Raw genomic sequence first — 22,744 nt, 5'->3', positions numbered from 1 at the left:
GTGGTTACTCTACCTGGCTGGATACCTGTGGGAACAGTCTCTAGTGAGACAGACTATTTCCAAGAGATCTGAATTGAGAGTTTTGTTTCCCACGTATCTGGAAAATCACAGAGTCCACAAGCTGTTTAGTAATTAATTATTAAAGCTAATACGAGTCTGAGGAGATACTTGATTTGATGCCCGCATTTCTTCGGAACATAAAAAGGCAGGATCAGAGAGGAAAGAACCAGAGTTACCCAGGTAAGCCCCTGTCTTCCTTCCTCGTCCTTGTATCTCTGTCTTTAAGAATAACTGAGATCCTCCAGCAGGTTTAGAGCTTTCCATCATATTCACAAACTCACTCCTTATTTATCCATTTATTCAGCGAGTATTTTAGAGCAGCCACGACTTCCTAATCGAGTCAGGGAGAACAGTCCATCCATAAACCAAGTACAATCGCATCACAACAGCTATGCTTCCCTGAGGTGCTTTATAGACACTGCGGCTAATCCTCTAGACCATTTTTCTGGGTAAACGTCATTTTTCCCAAAATTAGGAGGAAACCAAGTTTTAGAGGTCGCAGCCATTTTCCGCGGGGTCAGACAGCTAGACACGTGCAGACCAGGGTTTGAATATGGGTCACTGAAAACTCCAAAGACTGAACTGGCCCACAGCCTGAAGGTGGTGAGTATGGCAAAGAGACAGGGCTTGGGGACCAAATCTTACTGGAAAAGCTGGGGGGATGGAGTGAGAGATACGAAATGAGAAAGAGAGTGAGTCTGAGACGTGAAAGAGGGGACGACAGGGCAATCCTGGAGGAGTGGGTGGCTAAAGCAAAGATACCTAGAGTTAACCTGGGTGATCACAAGTCCTTGTTGGCCATTATATAGAGAGGATCAACCTTTTTTTTTTTTTCCTGAGACATCGAGAGAAGAAAGAAGGCAGAATGGCAGTATCTACACCAGAGAGACCAGAGACCCTACTGGCAGCTCCAAGACCCAAGAAGGTCCAAAGACATGAATTTTTGCCCCACATAAATAATTGCCAATACTTAATAAGACAATTCCTCATAAAATTCTGCATTTACAGTGTTTCTTGAAGAAAACAGAATACCCGGTTCTGCTTTTTTGGAGCCCTCCCTTTCCGAGATGATAGGAAACCCTTGCTGAGTAACACCTGCTCTCTCCTGAGGGTAACAGGCCCACCCATGCCCCTACCGTTTCACTCTCAGCTCCCTTCACAAATTTACGACACCTGCCTGGACTCTGTTGGCATTTTCATTTGCTGCCCTTCATAACTGCCAAAGGAAGAGCTACAGATAGATCTGGATAGTGAGAAAAAAACCCAGCAAGTTAGCTAACTGCATTTTCTAAATTTCCTCCAATTATCATGTATTTCTTTTATAATAAAAGAAAATGTGAATGTTATTTTTATAACTATCAATTCCACAAATATTGAGGGAGGAGCTGTGGCTTGGCAGGAGTCCCTGTGAAAAGCTCCAGGGGTTTTTATTGAAGTCAGGCTCCCTGTGAGCCAAGATCATGACACAGCAGCTAGAAAACCAAACCAAACAAAATCCTAACCCGTCATTGGACGCCGTGGCCTCGCGGTGCTCTGCCTGGGTCAGGCCTCGTGGAGCATAAGGCACATTTTGTTGGAGAAAATAATAAACTCGAGAGAGTTTGCTGCTGGGAAACCAAGGAAGAAGGAGTCTGGAAGTCAAGTCACATGAGGGACAGTGAGGAGAAAATGGCCATTTTTAGACTGGGCTTCTTTGGAAAAACCAAAGGGACATGTGACAGCTGTCGGCAGGATCTGGAAAGTTGAAATGTGGTCAAGACAGGCTGCTCACCCAATACCGACGCAGCAGGCAGGGAAAGCACTGGTGAGAGACGGAGAAGGGATTCCATTCTGACAAAAGAAGGGATTTTAAAATACGAACGTATGCAGTAGTGCCCTGCCTTGTGAACTGGGAAGTGCTACCTCAGGAGAACTCTCAGGGGCAGAGATCACAAGGCAGCCTGTTTTAAGTGGAAGCTGGACCAGATGACTTCAATCTGCCCTCCAGGTCCAGAGTCCTCTCTTCCTCTGACCAGGTTAGGGACTATTCACAAACACTCAGGTGTAGACCACGGGGCTGACGCCAGGCAGCCTTCAGGGGGACAGCCGATGGCTAATCTGCCTCAGTTTTTCCAAAATGATCCTTCTGTGTGAGGCAGAACACAAAGCATTTTCCAGAAATTTAAATAAGCACAAGGTTCACTCACCATATCTGTGTCAAAACACAGAGAGACCTTCAACATTTCCACGGAGGAAGGGCTCAGAGCGCTCACCCTCTATGGAATTAGAGGTTATAGCGTTGGTTCTGCCAGGAAAACCAGGATCCCCAGGTTTGGGTAGCACTGGGCTTTTGCATCAATGGTCAGAATTCTGATTTCATTTCCTTAAACCCTAGAGTCTTGGATTTTTAAGATGCTAGGATCTGTAGCCAAGTAGGCTGTTCTCGCTTGATCACAGATCTCAAATATTCCTCAAAGGATAATCAATGAATTCTCCTTTGATGGAAGGAGGCAGATCCTATCTGAGAGGTCCCCACTAACACTCCTTCTAGTCTAAGGGATTTTTTGGTGAAGCACTGAATGAATAAAAATGTTTTGAATATATGTGCCAGGGGATGAGATGAGAGGTAATCTTGGGAAGGGGGTCGGTTCGCCACAGGGACAAATACTTGAAGCTACAGATTCAACGTGTCTGGAAGCCGGTTGCTAATGGAGAGTGGTCAGTCAAGTCTGCAGGGGAGCAGCGTCTTGCCTAGAGGTCTCTGGCCACGCCCCCGCCTCATGACTGTGAAAGGTGGGTGGAGGACGTTATAACCTTTCGGGTCCGTTAGAGCTGGGTTCAGAGCCTGACCCATCCATCCATCTCCGCCCTTCTCCTCCTGGCTCTGTGTCCTGGAGGCTTCCCATACTGGCCGGCTCCTGGTTCCCAGTGGGAGGTACTAGAAGAAGATCAGAGTGGAGGCGAGCTAAGTCAAGGGATCTCATTTGCACGCCATGCCCCTCTCCACTGTGCACGCCTGGCAGTGGTGATGTCCCTTTGTCACCCTTGTTGCCAGTCGGCCTCTCCTCTTGGGATCCAGTTTTTGCCCCTCCGACCTCAAGATGGTCCTGCTGTGCCTGGATTCCCAGGACCTCAACAGCTTTGCTGTTTCCCATAATACTGTCTATACCTCTACAAATAATCTCATTGCTAGTCTAATTACCTGAGCTGGATTCTGTTTCCTGCCTGACTTGGGCTGGGAGAGCTGCTTCCTGGCTGTGTGATCATAATTATTCTGAGTCTCAGATACGACTCTTGTGAAATTGAGATCAAATCTGTTATGACTGTTGCCGGAGTCTCTGCCTTGTCTCTCATTGTAAAAGCACTCTAAATTTGGAGGAGGGAGGGACTCGCTCTTTCCACAGCGAAGTTTGAGCATGTGACTAAAAACGTATCCAAGATCTGGCCAGTAAGAGTAACAAATCCCCTTAGCAGCATTGACTGGATCTGGGGTAATCACATGGCCCAATCAGAGTCAATGAGATACTGTCTAAGATCTGGGCAGAGGGGTTCTTTTTCCCCCTAGACTGGGAGCTATAATGATGTAAGAATGGAACTTCTGGAGGTCACAATGTAGAGAACACCTGCCTGAAAGTAGCCAACAAAAAAAGAAAGCAAGACCAAAGAATGAAGAGAGACAGGATGCCAAAGAGCTTGTTTGGACCCCTGGATACAGCCATGCCTGCACTCCACAAACTCTGGGCTTTTCACCAATTAAGCCAACAAATTCTCTCTTTTTGCTTACAGCAGTTGGAATTGTATTTTGTGTCACTTGCCACAAAGGGTCCTAACTGATATAAAAATACATATTTTGTAGATTTGTAGTGAGGATTACAAAAAAGATATATAAAGTATTCACTTCAATACTAGCAGAATTCATTGTCATTCTTTCAAAGGTACAGAGACCATATCTTCTATGAGAAACAACTGTATCACAGACTTTTTGACTTAAAAAAAAAAAGAATTTTAGAAATCATCTGGATTTGAAGGGCAAGGGCTGAAGAGTGTTCCCTAAGGTAGTGAGAGAAATCTTTCTCTCCTGGGTAGCCTTGATTTGGAATCTCAGATCTGGAACTGTGAATTGTAGTCCAGTATGAGATTCCATAGCGACCAGACCAAGATGCTATAGGCGAGATTAACATGTCCAACAGGGGAACAAGCCTGAGTTCTCTTCCATCTCTAGCATGTCTGGGTGAGAGTGCCAAGGACAGCGCTGCATTTGCCACTGCTTCTCAGTGGTGTCACTGACAGTCGTGGACAATTTGAGAAAGGTCCCACCAGTGCTTCAAAACTTAAGTCTCTTCTCTTCTCCAGTTCATCAGATCGTCCTGCCCAACTTCTCTCGCCCCTTCTCCTAGTTCACTTCCGAGGTGTTTTGATTGATGACGGCACAGTCCTCGCCTGCTGTGTGTTCCCAAACCGGAATGGGAGCCTGAGGAGGGCAGGGCAGCACTGCTTTGGTCTTCACATCATTTTCTTTACTCACTCATTCAGCCATTCATTCAAAAAGAGCTTATTACTTATCACCTCCCAAGCACTCGGACAGACACTGGAGCTACAAAGCAGAAAAGAACCAGAGGTCCTACGTTCATTACCTAGTGGGGAAGGCCAAGGCCAGTGAGTGAACCGAGAGTTTTCATTGCGCGACAGGGGCTTTGCCTCCAGAGACCATTTTCAGGATTAGATTGACTTGAATTAGAGGGTGGGTTCTGTTTCTAAAAGGCTGAACTCCTGGTTTTATCCGAATACTCAAGTACAGGTGTTCCCAAGACTGCCAGACACCTGAGACCAGAGGAAAGATTCGTTATCAAAGATGCTTCTGGAGTTTACATGAGGACATTTGGAAGCGGAGAGCAAGAAGGGGACTGATCTCCGAGACAAAGCGTTCCGAGGAGAAGGAAAGGAAAACCATTCGGAGCACTTCCCCTGTGGGCCTCTCTACAGCCCTACGAGGGAGGTACCATCGGGGGGAAACTGAGGCACTCAGCGGCTACTGACTTGTCTGGAGTCACAGAACTGGTAAAGCGGCAGGATCGGCCCCCATCCACAGCGCTGGTGCTCCTGCTGTCACCTCCTCCTCCCCGCTGGCCGTGGACCCTATGCACCGTGTCTCCTTCCGCAGCAAACCCCACTTCAGAGCGCTTCCTCTGTGGGTGGGCGCCCAGCCTCCTTCCTACCTGGAAAGAACACGCCTGCACTGGGGCTGGGGTAAGACTCCCAAATAGCTGGAAGAAAGCACTTGCTTTTGCCAGATCAAGGCTAAATTTGTAAAAGCATTCAAGGCCCTAGTTCAAAAATCTCCTTGTTCTTGGAATAAAGTACAGCTATTTCTTTTCCTATAAATATCCATGAAATGAAAAATGAGGGACAATAATTTAATACGTTATTTTACAAAATTAAGGAACCAAATTCCTCCTAAAAAGAGAACATGGCTAGATTTCTAAATGTCCTTAATACTATTTTTAGCACCTTAAACCTCTATACACGATCTCCTGACATTTCCTAATTTTGCTGTTTGAGTGTTTAGAGTTGAAAATTACATCTTTCTCTTGTTTTCATTCTCTTTATTGACTCATATGAAAGACGTTTGATACTTGAGGCTGCCAAATCTGCCCTTGCTGGTTCAGTTGTTTTTCAGGTAATACGAGAACATTCTAAAATGTTCATATAAATATTCAATTACATGAAACAGTGTTCACCACATTGTAAATACAAAAAGCAAGTTTATAAAGTTCTCTATGGGAAGACACTATTTTTTGGAAAAAAGTTAAAATATGTATGAATACATGCAAAGATAGAGAAGCAAATTTAAAAATGTTTTCAGAATATAATGGTGATTATATCTGAAAACTTATGTGAGCACTGAGAATGCAGAAGATTTTTAATTTTTTATTATTCCTTCTATTTACTTTCTAAGTTTTCTATATTACTTTTACAATGAGAAAAAATACTATTCCTTTTAATAAGAACCTACATTTGAGTGCCAGGCACTATTCTAGGTACTTTACAAGCATCCATTTGTTTTAGTTCTAACATCGACCCTTTCAAGTGGACAGGGTTATTAGCCCCACTCTACGTATGAGAAAACGGAGGCAGAGAGCGGTTGCATAGGGACCAGGCAGCTGGGTTTCAGACCTGTGCTCTGAACCACTTCAGTGCCCGGATGTACTGAAGCAGTAAGTCTTCCACTGAACTGTGGCTGCTTTCACTGTCCTACCTTAGGAAGATGGCAGCCCCTACGCCCTCTGCTTCAGTTTTTCATTTCAAATCCTTTGACCTGGAGCCAGCCTTGACCTAACGTTGGTCAGGCAGTCCATTCATATCTTTTGGATATTTAGCTTGCAGTATCTCTGAGGAGCAGAACACTCAGATATAAAAAGACAACTAATATCACAGAGCAGCAGAAGCCATGTTTCAAATGTGAATGCTTCAGGGGTCAGAGGAGGGGGAAAAGGTTCAAAGAAAAGAAAGATCACCACAACCTTGCCATTCAGAGATATCCACTGCTGATAGTTCTAGTGTGTTTACTTTCAGTTCTCCTCAACCAGCCTTAACGTTGATCAGGCAGTCCACTCATACATTTTGAATACTTAGCTTACAGTTTCCCTGAGAAGGCAGAATTCATTCATCAATGTCTTTCTCTCCCCCCTCCCCTCTCTCTCCCCCTCTCATCTGGTTATCTGATTATGTATCCATCTAGCTACGTATTAATCTTCCTTCCCATCTGTCCATTATTGATTTTATATCTATCTACCAAACACATTTCTTTTAAATTTTGTTTGGAAGTAATTCCAAACTTACAGAAAAGTCCTAAGTATATGGGAGTTTTTTTTTTTTTAATCATGAATGAGTGTTGGGTTATGTCAGATGTTTTTTCTCTCATAATGAGATTATATACGTTAGGTTTTATAATCTACTAACTTCATTTAATAATCTACAGCCATCTTTTTTCATATTCATGATTCTTGCTTTTTTTAAAACAACTTAATCTGAATACTAAATGGCATGATGGTATTTTATTATTTGGCTCTTAAACTAATGTATTTTTCCAACCCCATTCTGTTGGATATTTAGTTGCTTCTGATTTTTTTTTTTGTGCGATTATAAGCAGTACTATAAAGAACTATCTTGATAAATCTTTTTATATATCTATGATTTTGTTAAAATAATTCCTAGAAATGAAATTCCTAAACCAAATTTATGTTTATTTTTGTACATTTTAATGTATGTCGCTAAATTTCCCCCTCAGAATGTTTAACAGTGGACACTCACCACTAGGCCATGAAAGCACCAGAATGTTTGAATGTTGGTCATTGTAATTTGTAAAGATGCTTCACCAAATATAAATTAAGCTGCTATAAACAGCTGTGTATGGATTTGTTGAAGATACTGTCTATGCTCTGTTGCATTGCCTTTGCTCCTTGTCAAAGATCAGTTGAACATATTTATATGGGTCTGTTCTGGGCTCTCTATTCTGTTCCATTGATCTATTTGTTTACTGTTTTGCCAGCACCAAAGGATCTTGATACTGTAACTTTATAGAAAGCCTTGAGGCCAGGTAACATCACTCCCTCAACTTTGTTCTTCTTCAATATTATGTTGGTGATTCTGGGTCTTTTGCCTCTCTATGTAAACTTTAGAATCAGTTTGTCCATATCCACAAAATAACTTGCTGGAATTTGATTGAGACAGCATTAAATCTACAGATCAAATTGGGAAGAACTGACATCTTGATAATATTGAATCTTTCTATCCTTGAAGATGGAATATCCATTTATCTGATTTTATTCATCAGAGTTTTGTTGTTTTCTTAATATAGACGTCATACATATTTGGTAGATGTATACTTATGTATTTAATTTTTCAGGGTGTTAATTTAAATGGTTTTGTATTTTTAATTTCAAGTTCCATTTGTTTATAGCTAGTACATAAGAAAGTAGTTGACTTTATATACTACCCTTGGATCCTGCAACCTTGCTGTAATTCCTTATAAGTTCCAAAAGTTTCTAAAAAAATCTGTTCTTTAGTATTTTCTGCAGTTTTCTTTATTCCTTTCCAATCTACACACATTTTATTTACTTTTCTTGTCTTATTGCATTAGCTAGGACTTCCAGTACAATGTTGAAAAGGAGTGGTGAGAAGGGACATCCTTGCCCTGTACTTGCTCTAAGTGGGAAAGCTTAGAGTCTTTCATCATTAAGTATGATGTTAGCTGGAGGGTTTTTTTTTAATAGATACTCTATGAATTTGAGGACATTCCCTTCTATTCCTTGCTTACTGGGAGTTTTTTTAAAATCATGAGTGAGTGTTGGGTTTTGTCAGATTTTTTTTCTACATCTGTCAAAATGATTATGTGATGGGGGAGGGTATACTTCAAGTGGTGGAACGCATACCTAGCATGCATGAGGTCGTGGATTCAAACCCCAGTACTGCCTCTAAAAATAAATAAGCCTAATTACCTTCCCCCTCCCCTGCCAAAACAAAGTAATTAAATATACAATAATAAATAAATAAAAATATTTTTAAAGGATTATGTGATTTTTCTTTTTTAATCTGTTGATATGATGGATTACATTAATTGTGCTCATCTTCTTTTAATTTGTTGTGGGGCTTCAGACAAGAAGCTTGGTACACGCTGGATACTATATGTCTAAAATAATGGCTCAGAGGCTTTTCTTTACTACAGCCCAAAGTGTACCAGTTTCCTCCAGCTCTTGGCAGATCCTCAGAGAGGTTAAAGAACTTTTCTAAGGTCTAACAACCAAGAAGAAACAGAAGTAGGATTCTACTTTCTCCCATCATTCATTAATCGACAAACATTTCCTGAGTACATATCTTCCTTGACTTATGATGGGGTTACATCCTGATATACCCATCATAAGTTAAAAACATGAAGTAAGCCAGAAAGAGAAAGAAAAATACCAAATGGTATCGCTCATGTGTGGAATCTAAAAAAAAAAGAAAAAAAGAGGACACTAATGAACTCATCTACAAAACAGAAACAGACTCGCAGACATAGTAAACAATCATATGGTTGGGGGGAGAGGGGGTGGGAAGGGATAAATTTGGGAGTTTGAGATTTGCAAATGTTAGCCACTATATATAAAAATAGACTTAAAAAACCCAAATTTATTCTGTATAGCACAGGGAACTATAGTCAATACCCTGTAATAACCTTTAATGAAAAAGAAGATGAAAACAAACGTATGTATATGCATGACATTGTGCTGTACACCAGCAATTGTCACACTGTAACTGACTATACTTCAATTAAAAAAAGAATTAAATAAATAAATAATTTTTTTAAAAAGAAGTGAGACTCAAGGGAAAAAAATGCATTTAATACACCTAACCCACCCAACATCATAGCTTAGCCTCGCCTACCTTAAACGTGCTCAGAACACTTACATTAGCCGACAGGTGGGCAAAATCATCTAACGCAAAACTTATTTTATAATAAAGTTAAATATCTCATGTATTTTATTGAATACTGTAGTGAGAGTGAGAAGCAGAATGGTTGGGCAGAGTATGGATGTAAAGGTACCCGTTGTCCACCCTCATGACCGTGTGGCTGACGGGGAGTGCCCACTGCCCAGCGTCACAGGAGAGGACACGACCATACATCGCCAGCCTGGGAGAAGATCGAAATTCAAAATCTGAAGTACAGTTTCTATCGAATGCATATTTGGTACCACCGTGAATGTGAAAAATCATAAGGACCCTGAGACTCCAGCAGAGCCACAGTGGCTTGAGGCAGGAAGCACGTGGTGTCCAAACACACCTCCTTCAGGTACAGTCAGGAAACTAATACATTTCCATTTCATCCTCTAAATCAAATGGACAACTCAGGTTGATGACAAATCAAAAAAGAAAGAACGAAAGAAAGAAATTGACTGGCTTAGAGCTTTTAAAACATTCCAGAACTTGTTTATACAGGGAAGGATTTTTTAAAGGTCAAACCTCCCCTGCTGTAATCACCTTTATATATCTATGTTCAGAATTATTCTAGTTCCATAAACAAGCTTAAAATAGGAGTTGATAATACCATCTGATTTTAAAAGGGGAAGAGCTTCACATTTCTGCATATCTATGGCCAAGTGCATTTTTTTCAAGCACGGTCAGTAGTTTTTAAGAAACTCTGCATTTTATTGGATGGGTTTAAGCAATTCACCAGGGATAGATGGCTCCCATTCTTTTTTTTTTTTTTTAATGTAGCATCAAGAATGAGTCTTAGAAGTGTATGTAGTCACATGAAAACCTGCTTACAAATATTAATGAGGAAAACATACTGTTGAAAGAGCAAAATCTCACTTTTAGATTAAAATATGTGTATAATGTATAGGAAAGACATATGGAATATATAGCCAGGGTTTTCCTTAGGGACAGAATTACAGATGGTTTTAATTTTCCTTTTTACACTTATCTATAGTTTTTAATTTTCCACAAGACATATATATTCCTTGTACAGTTTTTCATCAAGTTAGTGTCCAAGGGCATAAAAATTTTGCTACACATGAGAACGTTAAAAAATGGTTCATGTTTGGGACAGGATCAGAAAGGGATATTACAATTTTGGCAGAGGGATTGGAAAAGTAATATCAACATTTTTCATTAAAAAAAGAATGTTATAGTAAAATTATAACCCAACTATTCTTATATATAAATGGCGTTGATGACCTTGGGTAAGTCACCTAAACTTCTGGGTCTTACTCTCTTGTACATAAAAGGAAGAACTGGGTCATCTTAAATGTCCTTGAAAGAAATTCCCATGACTGGCACCTTCCTCAACAGACTTGGGACTTGATAAGCTAACTCCTGCCACTTTTCCATCCTAATGCTAAAAGAATGTTCTGACCCGCCCCTACATGACCAGGAAAAAAGTACATTATCTAAGAGAGTTAACTTTAGCAAAGCAGAGGCAGCCAACAGGATCTCTCATAATCCGAATATTCCTTAGGCCCTAGGATAAACGCAACTATTGCAATTGCTAGGTAAAAAATCAAGTCAATGACTGTATTTCAGACAACAATGCACATTCCTGTGCAAATTCCCTTTCCTTTTTGTTTCAGGAAAGTTCCTCACCGTTGGACATTTGCCCAGTGGGTCGTGCTTTGTCCTTGGAACCACGGTTTGGCAAGGTTTAGTTCACAGGAAGAGGAGATAGTGGGAAACCAGTGGCCCTCCCCATCATCTTTTCAGGTATTTTTTTTCCTCATGACTTTCCCTAATTGTTACTGTATCTGTCGTTTCCATCCTAATTCTTCCTGTTCCTTATGGGTTTGCATTCATTTTTCCCATGAAGCATTATCCAAATTATTTTGCCCACAAAACCCGCTCCCTTGGAGTTTTTAATGCTCTGATTTCCAAAACCACACAAAGTTACACGTGCTGTCTTTTTGCCTGCATTATCATTTACTTCTTTACACAAGCCTGTTCACTCTACCTGGGGTATAAAGACCTCAATAATAGAGACAAACCCTTAACTTTCTTACTATTCCAGTAATTCCTGACGTATCTTTCAGGTCACAGAAGGTGGTAAGAGACACTTTTCGATTGATGAGTCACCAATTAATGATTGATTTTTGCCAAGAACTGGAATATGGTACCGACAGCAGATACAGAAAAAGATCAACACTTAGAACTACAGGTTCAACGTCATGACTTCTGTGATTCAGGAAATGGGGGCTCTACCTCCATCAACACAAACGCTACCTAATCTCTCTCTCATGACAGCCCGGTAGGAACCCTGTGGAGCCCGGCATAAGTAGGCTTCTTGTTAAAGACTTAACAGAAAGCTAACTGGGAAAGAAGCAGCCTAAAAGTGAGATAACTGAACGTCTTGAAAAAGTCAGAAAAGAGAGAAAAGGCTATGGATTTTGGACTAGGATAAAGTCAGAAAACTGGAAGATAGCTTAGAAATAATCTATGAAATTATCATTTTACAGAAGAGCGAAGTAAAACTCGGAGACTGACTTGCCTAAGGTAGTAAAGTGGTAGAGTCAATCCTGGACCCCAAGTCTCTGGCCTCTTATATCCAAGACTCCTGACTTAGTTTTCCTCTAGTGTTCTGACGCAACAGGGTGCACTTAGCAACCATACCCATTTTCCATCAGGAGGCAACACATCCTAGGAGAAAGAACGGTACGCAATGGAATGTTCCCACTCCCCTAGCTCCCACGATACACTGTGTCCCTTCCTTCATGCCTGTAGTGTGATTCCTCTTCCAAATTCCACAGCTCTGAATTCAACATTAAGATTAAAACTTAAACAATCAGACCAAGAGAGCATACCATAAGCTCCAATTTGGGTTAACATTAGGAGTGACTCATGAGAGAATTCCTGAGAACTGAAGACACTGTGTGACATGGTAGTGGCTCTGTACCAGTGGGCTTAAAAAAAAATCCTTCATGGACATTCTCTAAGCCCTAAAATTATGTTTTGTTAAACAGTCTTCTAAAATGGTGAGCTCAACTTAATCGGTTCTTATCAAAGTTGAATTGTGGTTGTGTTTGGTTGCGTGTGGTCCACTGGAAACAGTGCAGTCACCTAAGACGGAGGCTGGCTGACTCTGCCCCATGATGCTGGGGGCGCCGGGGGAAGACAGTTAGAGACAGTCCACAGTTATTATTATACAGCTGATGTGATGAATCCAACCATTACCTGTTTGGACTTTTTTTACATCTTTAGAACATTTTAAAGAGCCAAGAAGAGACTACTTCATGGGCCAGGGGCTCCTGTGAGATTGGTTTGGGTGAAACGGCACAGGAAGGTGTCTAGGTGAGCCCTGCCTCTGGATGTCGCCATCATACACGGCACCTGCAGAGTAGCTCATTTTACACCGATAAAATAGGACACCAATTTTACTTCTTCACTAATTGATTCAGTAAATCAGCACCCTGTGAGTCATCACTGTGAGAGCAAACAACAAACATTCTGTTTTCTCTCACTGAATCTCCAGGGGGCATTGAAGACTTTTAGGGGGAGAATACACTGTCCTCAAGAAGGAGGCTAGAATGACACTGACCTCCAGGGCCTTCACATCAGCTTGACTCCTCCTTCAAAGAGCAGGATAGAGTGATTACTATCCCTGTTACCAGATGAGAAAAGTGAAGCTTTGAGAGTTTGAGTAATTTGCCTAAAATCATCTCTAGTACGTGATGAAATGATGGAACTGAGGGTGGTGTTCACATATAAAACCTCATGGAGCTTCTGCCGTATTCTACTGCTTGCCTTGTGCTAAACCAAACCAAAGCGAAGGCAGATCTGCTGGGACACTGTTAAATATTAGGAAGCAAAAGAGCAGGACCCCAAATTTATCCGTCTTTCACATAAGAACAACTTAAAAAAAAGACCTCTACTAGCCAAAAAACTAAACATAGGTAAGTCTCTTATCAGTTCAACGGGTTTAGTCAAAGCGGCTGACGCATATAAAGATGATCTCTAGAGCTGATTTTAAGTTCCTGATAAGTCTGTGTAAATATCTCATTTTAGAAGTAACTGCAAGGCTTACGGGCCAAGAATCATCTTCCTCCTTTTCCCTTTGTGCCAAAGCTTCATCTTGAACACTACAACAGTATTTCCCAAACTGTATTTTGTTGTTTACAAGTGCACAGAGAGAGGAGAAAATAAGTTTAAAGTAAAATTTAAAAGTAAGTTGAGAAAACATCAGGACACATGTAATACACGTGAGCTACTCTGCTGTCGGACGCCTCCAAGACTGCAGCGTTCACGAGCTGGGTCACAAACATATTTGACCACAGGACCTCTTTGTTGGACGGGTGCCTCTATGGCTGTCTTCTGTCTATGGGGACATATTTTAGAAAACATTGCTCAATACTACAGCTTCAAAGTTAGTTCCCCGGAGAGCCCAAAGCCTGAGGATTTTCCAAGTTTTGCAAGATCTAGGAAGAAAAGCCGCATCTACGCCTGTAAACCGTGTTGACTAACAGTTGAAGCAGATGCTTCCAGAATGAACTAAGCAGAGCTCTATTAATTTGAGTCAAATAAATGTCATACAGTGCTTGTTGAAGAAATCGTCAAGGACAAATCTAGATCGTCCCCATGACCGGGTCTCCCTTATCACTCAGGACTTCTCTGACCACCTGATTTAAAGCTCTTTTTGCCCTCGTCACATTTACTGAGTCAGTTTCTATCACATAATCCTGATCAATTTTCCTCATTGTACTTAATGACTGTCTGAAGTCATCTTGTTGGCTCATGCCAACTTACAATCTGAGATTCCTGAAAGTTGGGTCTTATTTACACTTCCAGCAGCTACTTCAGTGCCAAGTACACATGGTATAAATGAAAGTTGTTTCATTCATTCATTCACTTATTTACTCATTCAATAAATATTCACTGCATACATACCATGTGTCCAAAACCATTCTGGTTCTGGATCCAACAGTAAGTAAAACAGACACCAGTTCACTCTTTGAATTGCTTGTGCATTGGGTTTTTCTGGAAATTGAACAGGACATTGCATTCCCTTTGGGGATGGAATATTTTAAACCATTGCAATTATTATTAAATGCAAATTATCAGTAACTCATTTACCTAATTCTGTAAACATGAATTTCCATATATTTTGTTTTTGTTGTTATTTGTTTAAAGCAGAGGGGCCAAACTTGGGACTTGGGTGGGCTCAACACATCCAGCCCGAGTTTCTCTCTAAACGAGTACCATGATCATACATATCTTTGCTAAGCTTGAACTTACTTCTCCGTTGCTCAGTCTTTGGGTTTGTCAGCTGTCCTCAGGCTCACATGCCTACGAGTGTCTCTCCTGCAGTAACGGACCCTTGGCTTCATTTGCAGGTTCCAGCAGCTGGCAAGACTACACCGAGTCATTTCTTCTCCTCCCATACCTGCGGTCAGCTCAATCCATCTGTCATCTTTCTTTGCCTGCCAGGCATTTCTCTTCTACAAATGAGCCTTTTTTATTTCCTACCATAAGAATTAGACAGGAGCCAATGAGTCTCTGAGCACTTAACCATCACAACTCTGCACCTGTACTCTCTTCTTTACTAGACCAGGACCCTCTAGTAAAGAAGAAAAGAAAAAGAAAAAAAATTGTTCTGGGGGTTCACAGGTGAAATCTGTTTTTCCAAAGCAGAGGGAAGTTAGTCTAGTCTCCCCCAACGACCCGCTCCAATCCCATCCTGTTTTCAGCTTTTGAAGCTACTGTTTGTGTTACTATTAATTTGCACCAAGTGGATGCTTAGCAACAATCAAACATGCTGAATTAAATATAAAACTACATTCTGAAGTAGGAGCTCAGAATTATAAAAGCTAGCTCCTTGGGGCATAGCTCTTGAAGGTCCATATGAAAAGAACACAAAAATTTGAGAGATATATAAAGGTATTTCACCACATTCCATTTATTGATGGATGAAATATAGAAAATCAAATCAAATTATAAACTAGTTTCAATTAATTTTGTTCCATTTCATTTTATGGTACTTGCACTCCAAACTAAGAAAACTCAGTTTAGTTTTCTTCATGGCATGGTAACAGAAATAATTTTCAAGTGATGTTGAATTTACTTAAATCTGAACCAAAGGATAGCACAGCATTTAAATGATGTTTCATAAGTTCTGTGTAATTATGCAGGGTTGGTTATCTGTTGGAACTAACAATCCCAAAATTTTAGTGGCATAACACCCTCAAAGTTTATTATGTATTGTCTTTACAGGTCAATGTGCATTGGGCTGGGAGGAGGTCACCTTTCTCCACATCATCATTTAGGGACCCAGATTTCATCCATGCACCCCTGAGGGCCTCAGAGCCATTGACTGAAACTCTGAAGAAGGGAACAAAGTGAAAGGTTTTTGGTAGGCTTAGAAATGATGTACCACTTTTGTCCACATGCCACTGGCCAGGACTTAGTCACATGGCCACACCCAACTGCAAGGAAGGCTGGGAAATGCAATGCTGCTGCGTTTCCAAGAGGAAAGGGAAATCCTTTGGGAAAAAGTTTCTGAAGATCTTACTGGAGATTGGAAAAGGCTCAGCAAAGGAAAACCAGAGAGAAAAGAAAGTGGCACTTGCATCAAGGGAAAAGAGACGCAGAAAGGTCTGCAGCTTCTACTTTTGTCTTTCCAGCAGGAAAGGAGATGTGGATGGCGATATTAAAAAGGGCTGCGGGCATGCTTCAGACAGTACACCCTCCCCCGGGTTCTGGGAGATGCAGGTGGGATGCCCACCACTGAGGGGTGACACAACTCTTTGGCCACTCTTGGATGCTGATAGCAGCACTCATTTCGGCATCCACTGAGGCTAATGATGGTCTATTATTTTCTATCTTTTTTTCTACATTTAAATTTATTCAAATAATCTCACGATTCGGATGCATGCCCTATATTCCAGAAAGTCCCAGTAATATATGTTGTATCTCTGTGTGTGTGTGTGTGTGTGTGTGTGTGTGTGTGCGTGGGTGGTGATGGTGGTGGCGGGGGTAATAGATGACTGTTAGGCAAAAGGGAAGCAGACAGTGAGCTGAAATATACGGGTAAGAACAGTATTTAATAGAAACTAATGCCTGGGAGAATTTGTGGATGGCGGAAATACTTCCCTCACCCCCAACTACACTATCGAGTATTATAAGTGCTAGTCATTGCCTACTGGTGGCTGTTTTGTTGGAAATTTACCCAAATTCTGCAGCATCTACGGCACTTACCATCCACCACACGTGGAGTCTGGAGATTGATCCTGTTGGTTGACGGACTGTTGATGAGCTTCAGTTGATATTTGCAGAGGGAAATCACTGGATGCATCTTGAAAACACGGATAACAAGCTAGACAACACGAATGCTTATTACTGTTGAAGTCTCCTTCCTCTGATTCTGTGTCACTCCCCCAACGATGGCAGTGATAGGAAGTGTGAAAAGATTTAGGGAAAATAGATTTTTTAAAGAAAGAACTAAAAAGGCACTAAACCATCCTCCTGGTAGACAGCATTGCTCCGTGATATTTTAAAAGTCTCAGATATATGTGGGCTTATAAATTACTGGAAGAGATGATTCCCTAGTTAGTGCTCAAAGGTGTGAGGATTTGAAAGGCTTCAACATAATATCTGAAATATCTCTGTGACTCACTCCTTCGGGGTAAAGTCACTTGACAGTGACTACAGACAGAAGAGGCAGCTCCAACAAATTGAACAGCACAGATCCTGGGCTGAGTCCTGGCTCACCACCTACTCCCTGTGTGACTTAGCGAAGTTCCTCAACCCTTCCATGCCTCAGTTTCCTCTTTTGAAAAATGAAGATAATGTGAGTACCTATGTCACAGGATTGCACAAAATGCAAGATGTCAGAAGGGCTCTGGGGACAGAGACAGTCTCCTTCCACTCCTAACAGGGACATTCTTGAGAGCAGGGTGTGATTCACTTTCCCTTTTTTTTCTCTTTTGTGCCCAGGGCCTGCTACTCTCTTGGTTCATTTTTGGTGATGAGCAAATGAGCAAATGGATGGATGAAAGGATGAATATCCTCAAAAGTAGTCTGGCTTTCCATGACACCCCCTTGAAAGACACAGAAAAAGCTCTGCAAAATCTCAACACGTAGTGTCTTTCAAATTGGACCATGGCTTAAGGGCTCAGCTGGAAACACTTTTATGAAGCTTAGTCCGTTTCTGCTTCAGACCCTGACCTCTGGAGGATCCGGCCTTAGCTTTATTTTATTTTGTACTTGTTTTCCCTTTTGGCTGGATGACAAACTCACACTATGTGGGAAAAGAATGCTGAAAATGCAACTGGGGGGCTAGATAAGCTTTTCTGTCTTGTCTGCTGGGTTCTGGTTTTTACTTCCCCTCAGAAGAGCATTTTCATGGAAAAGGCAGTTCCAGGATCCACTGTGGCCTCTTCCACCAGAGACAGTAGGGGAGAGAGAAACCTTGAGCATTTAAGTCAGAAAAGAACTGAAGTGGTTCACAGCAAGCTGGCCAAGGAGAGCACGAAGTCTGTGGGGCTCAGATCTGAGCCTTGTTTGCCTAAAACTGCAAGGAAGAGCCAGGACACCTGTGACAGGCAAGGCAGAGTGGCAGTGCTTATGGAGAAAAAACACAATTGGGTTTCCCCAAAAATGACAGCTAGGAATTTCCTAGGTCTGACAGTGCTGAGAGCTGCGGTGAAAACTGAAGCGCGGGGGCTGGGAAGTTGATGCAGACGTGTCTTTCGTCACTGCTGCCTCGGAGTTCAAAGGGGGACTCGTCCAGAACACTCGAGGGAGGTAGCTGTTGTCATGACCCCTCTTCTATAGGCTAGGAAGCTGGCCGAGAGAGAGGTCAGGTAGTAAGGGCGCTCGTGAATGCAGGAGCCAGCACCGGGATGGAGAGGTCTGAGTCCAGGGTCAGTGTTCTTTCCCCTGCTCTGGGCTGCCTTGTCCTCCATCCCCTCCATGACAAAAGATGCAGAAAGGCCTATAGCTGGGACATCTTTGCTCCACGAATTCTGCCTTTAATGGGCGCCTCCTAATGCATTATTTTTTGCACAGCCATGTGTGCACAGCAATCAGAGGACGCGAGGCGTGTGGAGGGTCTTACGGCTTCTGGCATCTGCGCCAGGCTTCTCGTGTCGCTAGGGAAAAACGGGGCCCATGAGGGATGACTCAGCTGTGCAGCTCGGACTCAGTTTAGAGTTTTTTTCCTTCTGAGCCCCACTCTTCAGTCCAGGCGGGCCCTCCCTTCTTTATTCTGGGCTCTCTCAACAGGACAGCAGATGATCTCTGTTGAGGGTGGCAAAGAAAAAGACACTGCCGTGCAAGCTCTTTTCCTTCAGTGAGAACTTGGCCTCCATTTCTTTTGACTGGTAAGTGAATTGAAGAATTAAACCACTCTTCCCCATTTTCACCCGTGTAAGCAACTCTGAGACAAGCACCCGTGCTGTCTTAGCCAACAGCCTCAATAAAGTCTCGTAAACAAGTTCAGGATGCTCATTTTGTGAATTAGTTTGTCGCATTTCTTGGCACTGAGGACCAAAATCAGTATTTCCTTACTGAGTGTGCTTCCTGTTTGTTTGTCTTGAAAAGAAGAATGGTAAAGCAGGGGAAGTGCTTACATCCTGCCAAGTACAAAGCATCACTCAGTGTTCATCACTGTCATTATGATTAGCATTAACATATCTGTCATCTTTCACTCATGGTATCATTGTATCAAAGTACATATAAACCTTCAGAATGCTCTAGTACAGCGCTTTAACTAGTCTGTCTGTTGTTTCCTTTGCTACTGTTTCTCATCACTTCCCAGAGAATTTTTAAATTTAAGTCATTTCTGTCCTGAAAACTTAGCTAGGCTGTGAGGTTTCTCAGCCGTCAAGGCCAACTCTTTAAGAACAAGTAGAACTGAGTTTCACGGACACCACAGTGAAGCCTGGAGAAGCAGGGAGCGAGAGGTTCTCCCTAACCAGAAAGAGCCTCCGCTAGGCTGGCGACGGGGGAGATGGCTGAGCCCTGGAGACTAGAGCCCGCTGGAGATCTGAGACCATGGCAGTCCAGGCAGAGGGAACACAGGCTCCATGCTGGGTGAGGCACGGAAACCGCAGGAGGTCATGAGACTTCAGAGGACAGCAATGGTGCCCAAGGCAGGCTTGAAACACTGGTGATGAGGGGCACTTGTCCTTTCTTCCAGGCACCAGATAACACCCCTAATTCTACTCTAATCCCGTTGCAGCCCTGAGGACTACAGCTTCCTAAAACTCGTCATTGAACTTAGGACTTTAACAGAGTGTAGCACTTTGAAGATCTGGTGATGGATCTGACTTGATGTGGAGCCCGAGCAGGTTTGAGTGGTGCGGGGCAAGGAGTGTATCTGATGACTCCGGTGCCCCGTGTCACGTCCCTCAGCCTAACTCTGAGTTCAGCTGCAGCGAACAATTCAGCGCAAGGTCAGATACATCTAGAGCTTCTCTGATGCTACAAAACCCTGCTCAGTCCGCGCACATATGCAGCTGGGAAGTGCAGGGGTCACATGCTGGGGGGCAGGGTTGGGGGGTGGTAATCGTCAATCGGCGGAGAACAGAAGCCACTGGATAACTGCTCCCACCTCTTATCCTTCAGGTGGGCAATTCTGGGAGGTGGTGCATATGCCTCACAGGGTCCCTCAGTGCTAGGACACCTACCTTGGTAACGTAACTCCAATGCAGCATATTCTTTCCGGTCCCTTACTTCTGCGCCCGGGAGCACATCTCCAATAAACTATCTGCACTGCACACAGGTCTGTCTCAGGCTCTGCTTTCCAGAAAACTCAAGTTAACACATATAAATATGTACCAATATATGTATTTTTATATATACATTTTACATATAATTTGTGTATGAATATATATATTAATATACATCATATAAAACCCCAGGGTAGGGAAATAAAAAGATACAGGGACCTCCAGGTATTTATTTCAAAGGTCAGCAGATCTCCTGTGTCTGCACTGTTTTTCAAAAGTGCATAAACCTGTCAGCTAACCCTCATCGTTTACCAGGCAATCATAATGAGATGAACACCAGCCCTGAGTGCCAGCCATTTCAGCTGAAGTGTCTCTTATTTGCAAATACAGTATTTCAGGGCAGGCCTCGGCTGTTTGGGAGGGCACATCTTACCTGAGAACACACCTGCTGTATTTAGAAGCACCTGCCAGGTCGTGGTCCGCAAGTTCTCAGATCTGCTGTGGATTTTAAACTGCTGTCTTCAGCCCCTTCAGTCTCCAGACCACTGAGCCTGTAAGCTAGCTGTGAACTACTTACCAGCCAAGCTTCGGAATCACTAAATTAGTCCCAACAAGTTAATACACACCAAAGCACTTTATTTTCTCCTAGGGACTCCTCTGCTCATTGGTAGGAAACAGATGACTACGCAATCATTACCAGCCCCCCGGGATAATTCTAGCAGAGGGGAGTGAATAATCCTGAGGACAGGATGCGCCCCAAAGCTTCCGTATTGTGAAATCAAGGAGGCGAGCAGCACTGCATTGACTGTTAGAAGACAAATCATGACATCACCCGTCACACCGTTATGTGTCATATGGTTCCCCTGAACATGACAGGGTTTCTTTTCTGGGTGTCACAGTAAGAATTTCAGGTATAAGTCTTAAGTAATAGATCGAAACGTGCCTTGATGCATCATTTTATTTGAGGTTCTATATATAAGGAAAAATACTATCTCAAACTACAATCACAAACACTTGGAGTCAGAAGAGTGATTTCACCTTGATTAAAATGCAAATCAGTACATCAATCAACATACGGGTGTTGACTAAGCCCTGTGAAAGAGGCTGCTGTCCTAGGCAGAGCTGGGTGTAGAAGTGAGTGTCAGACAAGACCCCTGACCTCCCAGGTCTTAGAAAGCTTTCATCTTATCTGTACTTTTAGCATTAGACATGTTTAATAAAACAATTAGATTACCAGTGCTTAAGAATTCCAATTGCCAGTTAAGAATCATATTAAGAAAAACAGCAACTTTCCAGAAATCATGATTTAATGATTTTTAGAGTCCAAGACTTTGAGCCTTTTTCAAAATAGAAGTTTAAGTATGTTGCCTTCGCAGGGAAGTTAACATACTAAGACTTCCACTCAAATGATACTCTATTTAAACTTTTGGTACGGCTATGCATGAAACCAAATTCCAGTTTCTTAAGAAATGCCTCTTTTTTGATCATTTAAACATTTTCTATAAACCCTGCATTGAGGTCTCTGGATCAGTGAGAGTCATGTCAGATTCCTGGTCCACTCTTGAGATACCAAACACACATCCCATCTGCACACTGTCTTGATCTAAATCCTACAATAAAAGAAAGTGACATGTTTTAGTTGAACTCAGGTCTGGGAGCTGCCAGGCGAGTGGATGAGGGGCAGCCACTCCTCCAGAAGGCCCTGGCCCTTCTTAGGCCCAGCCGAGGTCATTTTCTTTGCTTGAACTCAATTCGGCATTGTCCTTTCGGTTGCTGGACACCCACCAAATGGAGAGAACTCTAAAAGCAGAAATGCACAAGGAATATAGAAGTTAAGGGATCTACGCCAACAGTTTGGACCTATGGTTTACTCAGTGTAATTGTTCCTAAAAAGGTACAGAATTCAGGCTGGGAAGACTGGAAGTTTTTGCCTGATGAGTTCTCAATGGCAAGCATCAATTTCAGCCTTCCATCCAAGGGACAGAAAAGGAGGCAAATCCCTTATTCCAATAGCAACCTCTTTAGTCTCACACGCCACCCACCCTTCACTTTACCTGGGTAAAGAGGATGCCATAAATAAGGCTCTTCCTACATTTCTGGCCCCCAAACTGTGGCACCTCATTTATAATTGCTGAGTGAGACATTGATGCCACTTGTGACAAATGTTCATGAAACGACGTGGTGCTAATGGTGTGAAACACTGTCACAGTGTCCCTAAGGTCATAATTTTCCAAAAGGATATTCTGTGGGTTCCAAATGTTCTGATATGTCCCGCTATGTCCTAGTTATAAATAAGGGATAAATGTGCGGGGGTGTGAGGGGAGTTCAGTTTATTGCAAATAATACAAAGAGGTTGTTGAAGCTTAGAAGCTTGGGTAAGAAAAGCAACCTGTGTTGTCAACCTTGAGGGCTGGAGGAAGATGGGTGAGGAAGGAGGAGGGCGATCCAATTTAGACAGTCCATTTATTGTCATTGACTTGAATGCACAGGGCACAGGATGGGCTCCTTAGCAA

At 42.4% G+C, this 22,744-nt stretch overlaps 1 protein-coding gene and 2 long non-coding RNA genes across 5 annotated transcripts in view; all 3 read right to left on the bottom strand.

The window, feature by feature from the left end:
• LOC140687680 (uncharacterized) overlaps positions 1-18,488 on the bottom strand; it is a 30,681-nt gene extending 12,193 nt beyond the window's left edge. Inside the window, exons 1-2 of the long non-coding RNA XR_012062113.1 lie at positions 16,756-18,488; positions 14,797-15,023 (exon numbers count right to left, since the gene is read on the bottom strand). This is a non-coding gene — a long non-coding RNA (uncharacterized lncRNA). The remainder of the gene's footprint in view (positions 1-14,796; positions 15,024-16,755) is intronic.
• On the bottom strand, positions 1,714-3,547 carry LOC140687682 (uncharacterized). Its single transcript, XR_012062115.1, has 2 exons — positions 3,242-3,547; positions 1,714-2,977 (listed from the first exon to the last, which is right to left on the bottom strand). It is a non-coding gene; the product is annotated as an uncharacterized lncRNA (long non-coding RNA).
• Positions 18,489-21,171: 2,683 nt separating the features above from the next.
• Positions 21,172-22,744, bottom strand: part of CYP39A1 (cytochrome P450 family 39 subfamily A member 1) — a 57,881-nt gene continuing 56,308 nt past the window's right edge. For all 3 annotated transcript variants that reach the window (XM_072944870.1, XM_006201935.4, XM_072944871.1), the window contains one exon: positions 21,172-22,031. In XM_072944870.1, the coding sequence (XP_072800971.1) occupies positions 21,960-22,031 (72 nt within the window). In that variant the 3' untranslated portion in view covers positions 21,172-21,959. The remainder of the gene's footprint in view (positions 22,032-22,744) is intronic.

This window comes from Vicugna pacos, chromosome 20, assembly GCF_048564905.1.
Source record: "Vicugna pacos chromosome 20, VicPac4, whole genome shotgun sequence".
Lineage (NCBI taxonomy): Eukaryota > Metazoa > Chordata > Mammalia > Artiodactyla > Camelidae > Vicugna > Vicugna pacos.
This window is presented reverse-complemented; position numbering and strand designations above follow the sequence as displayed.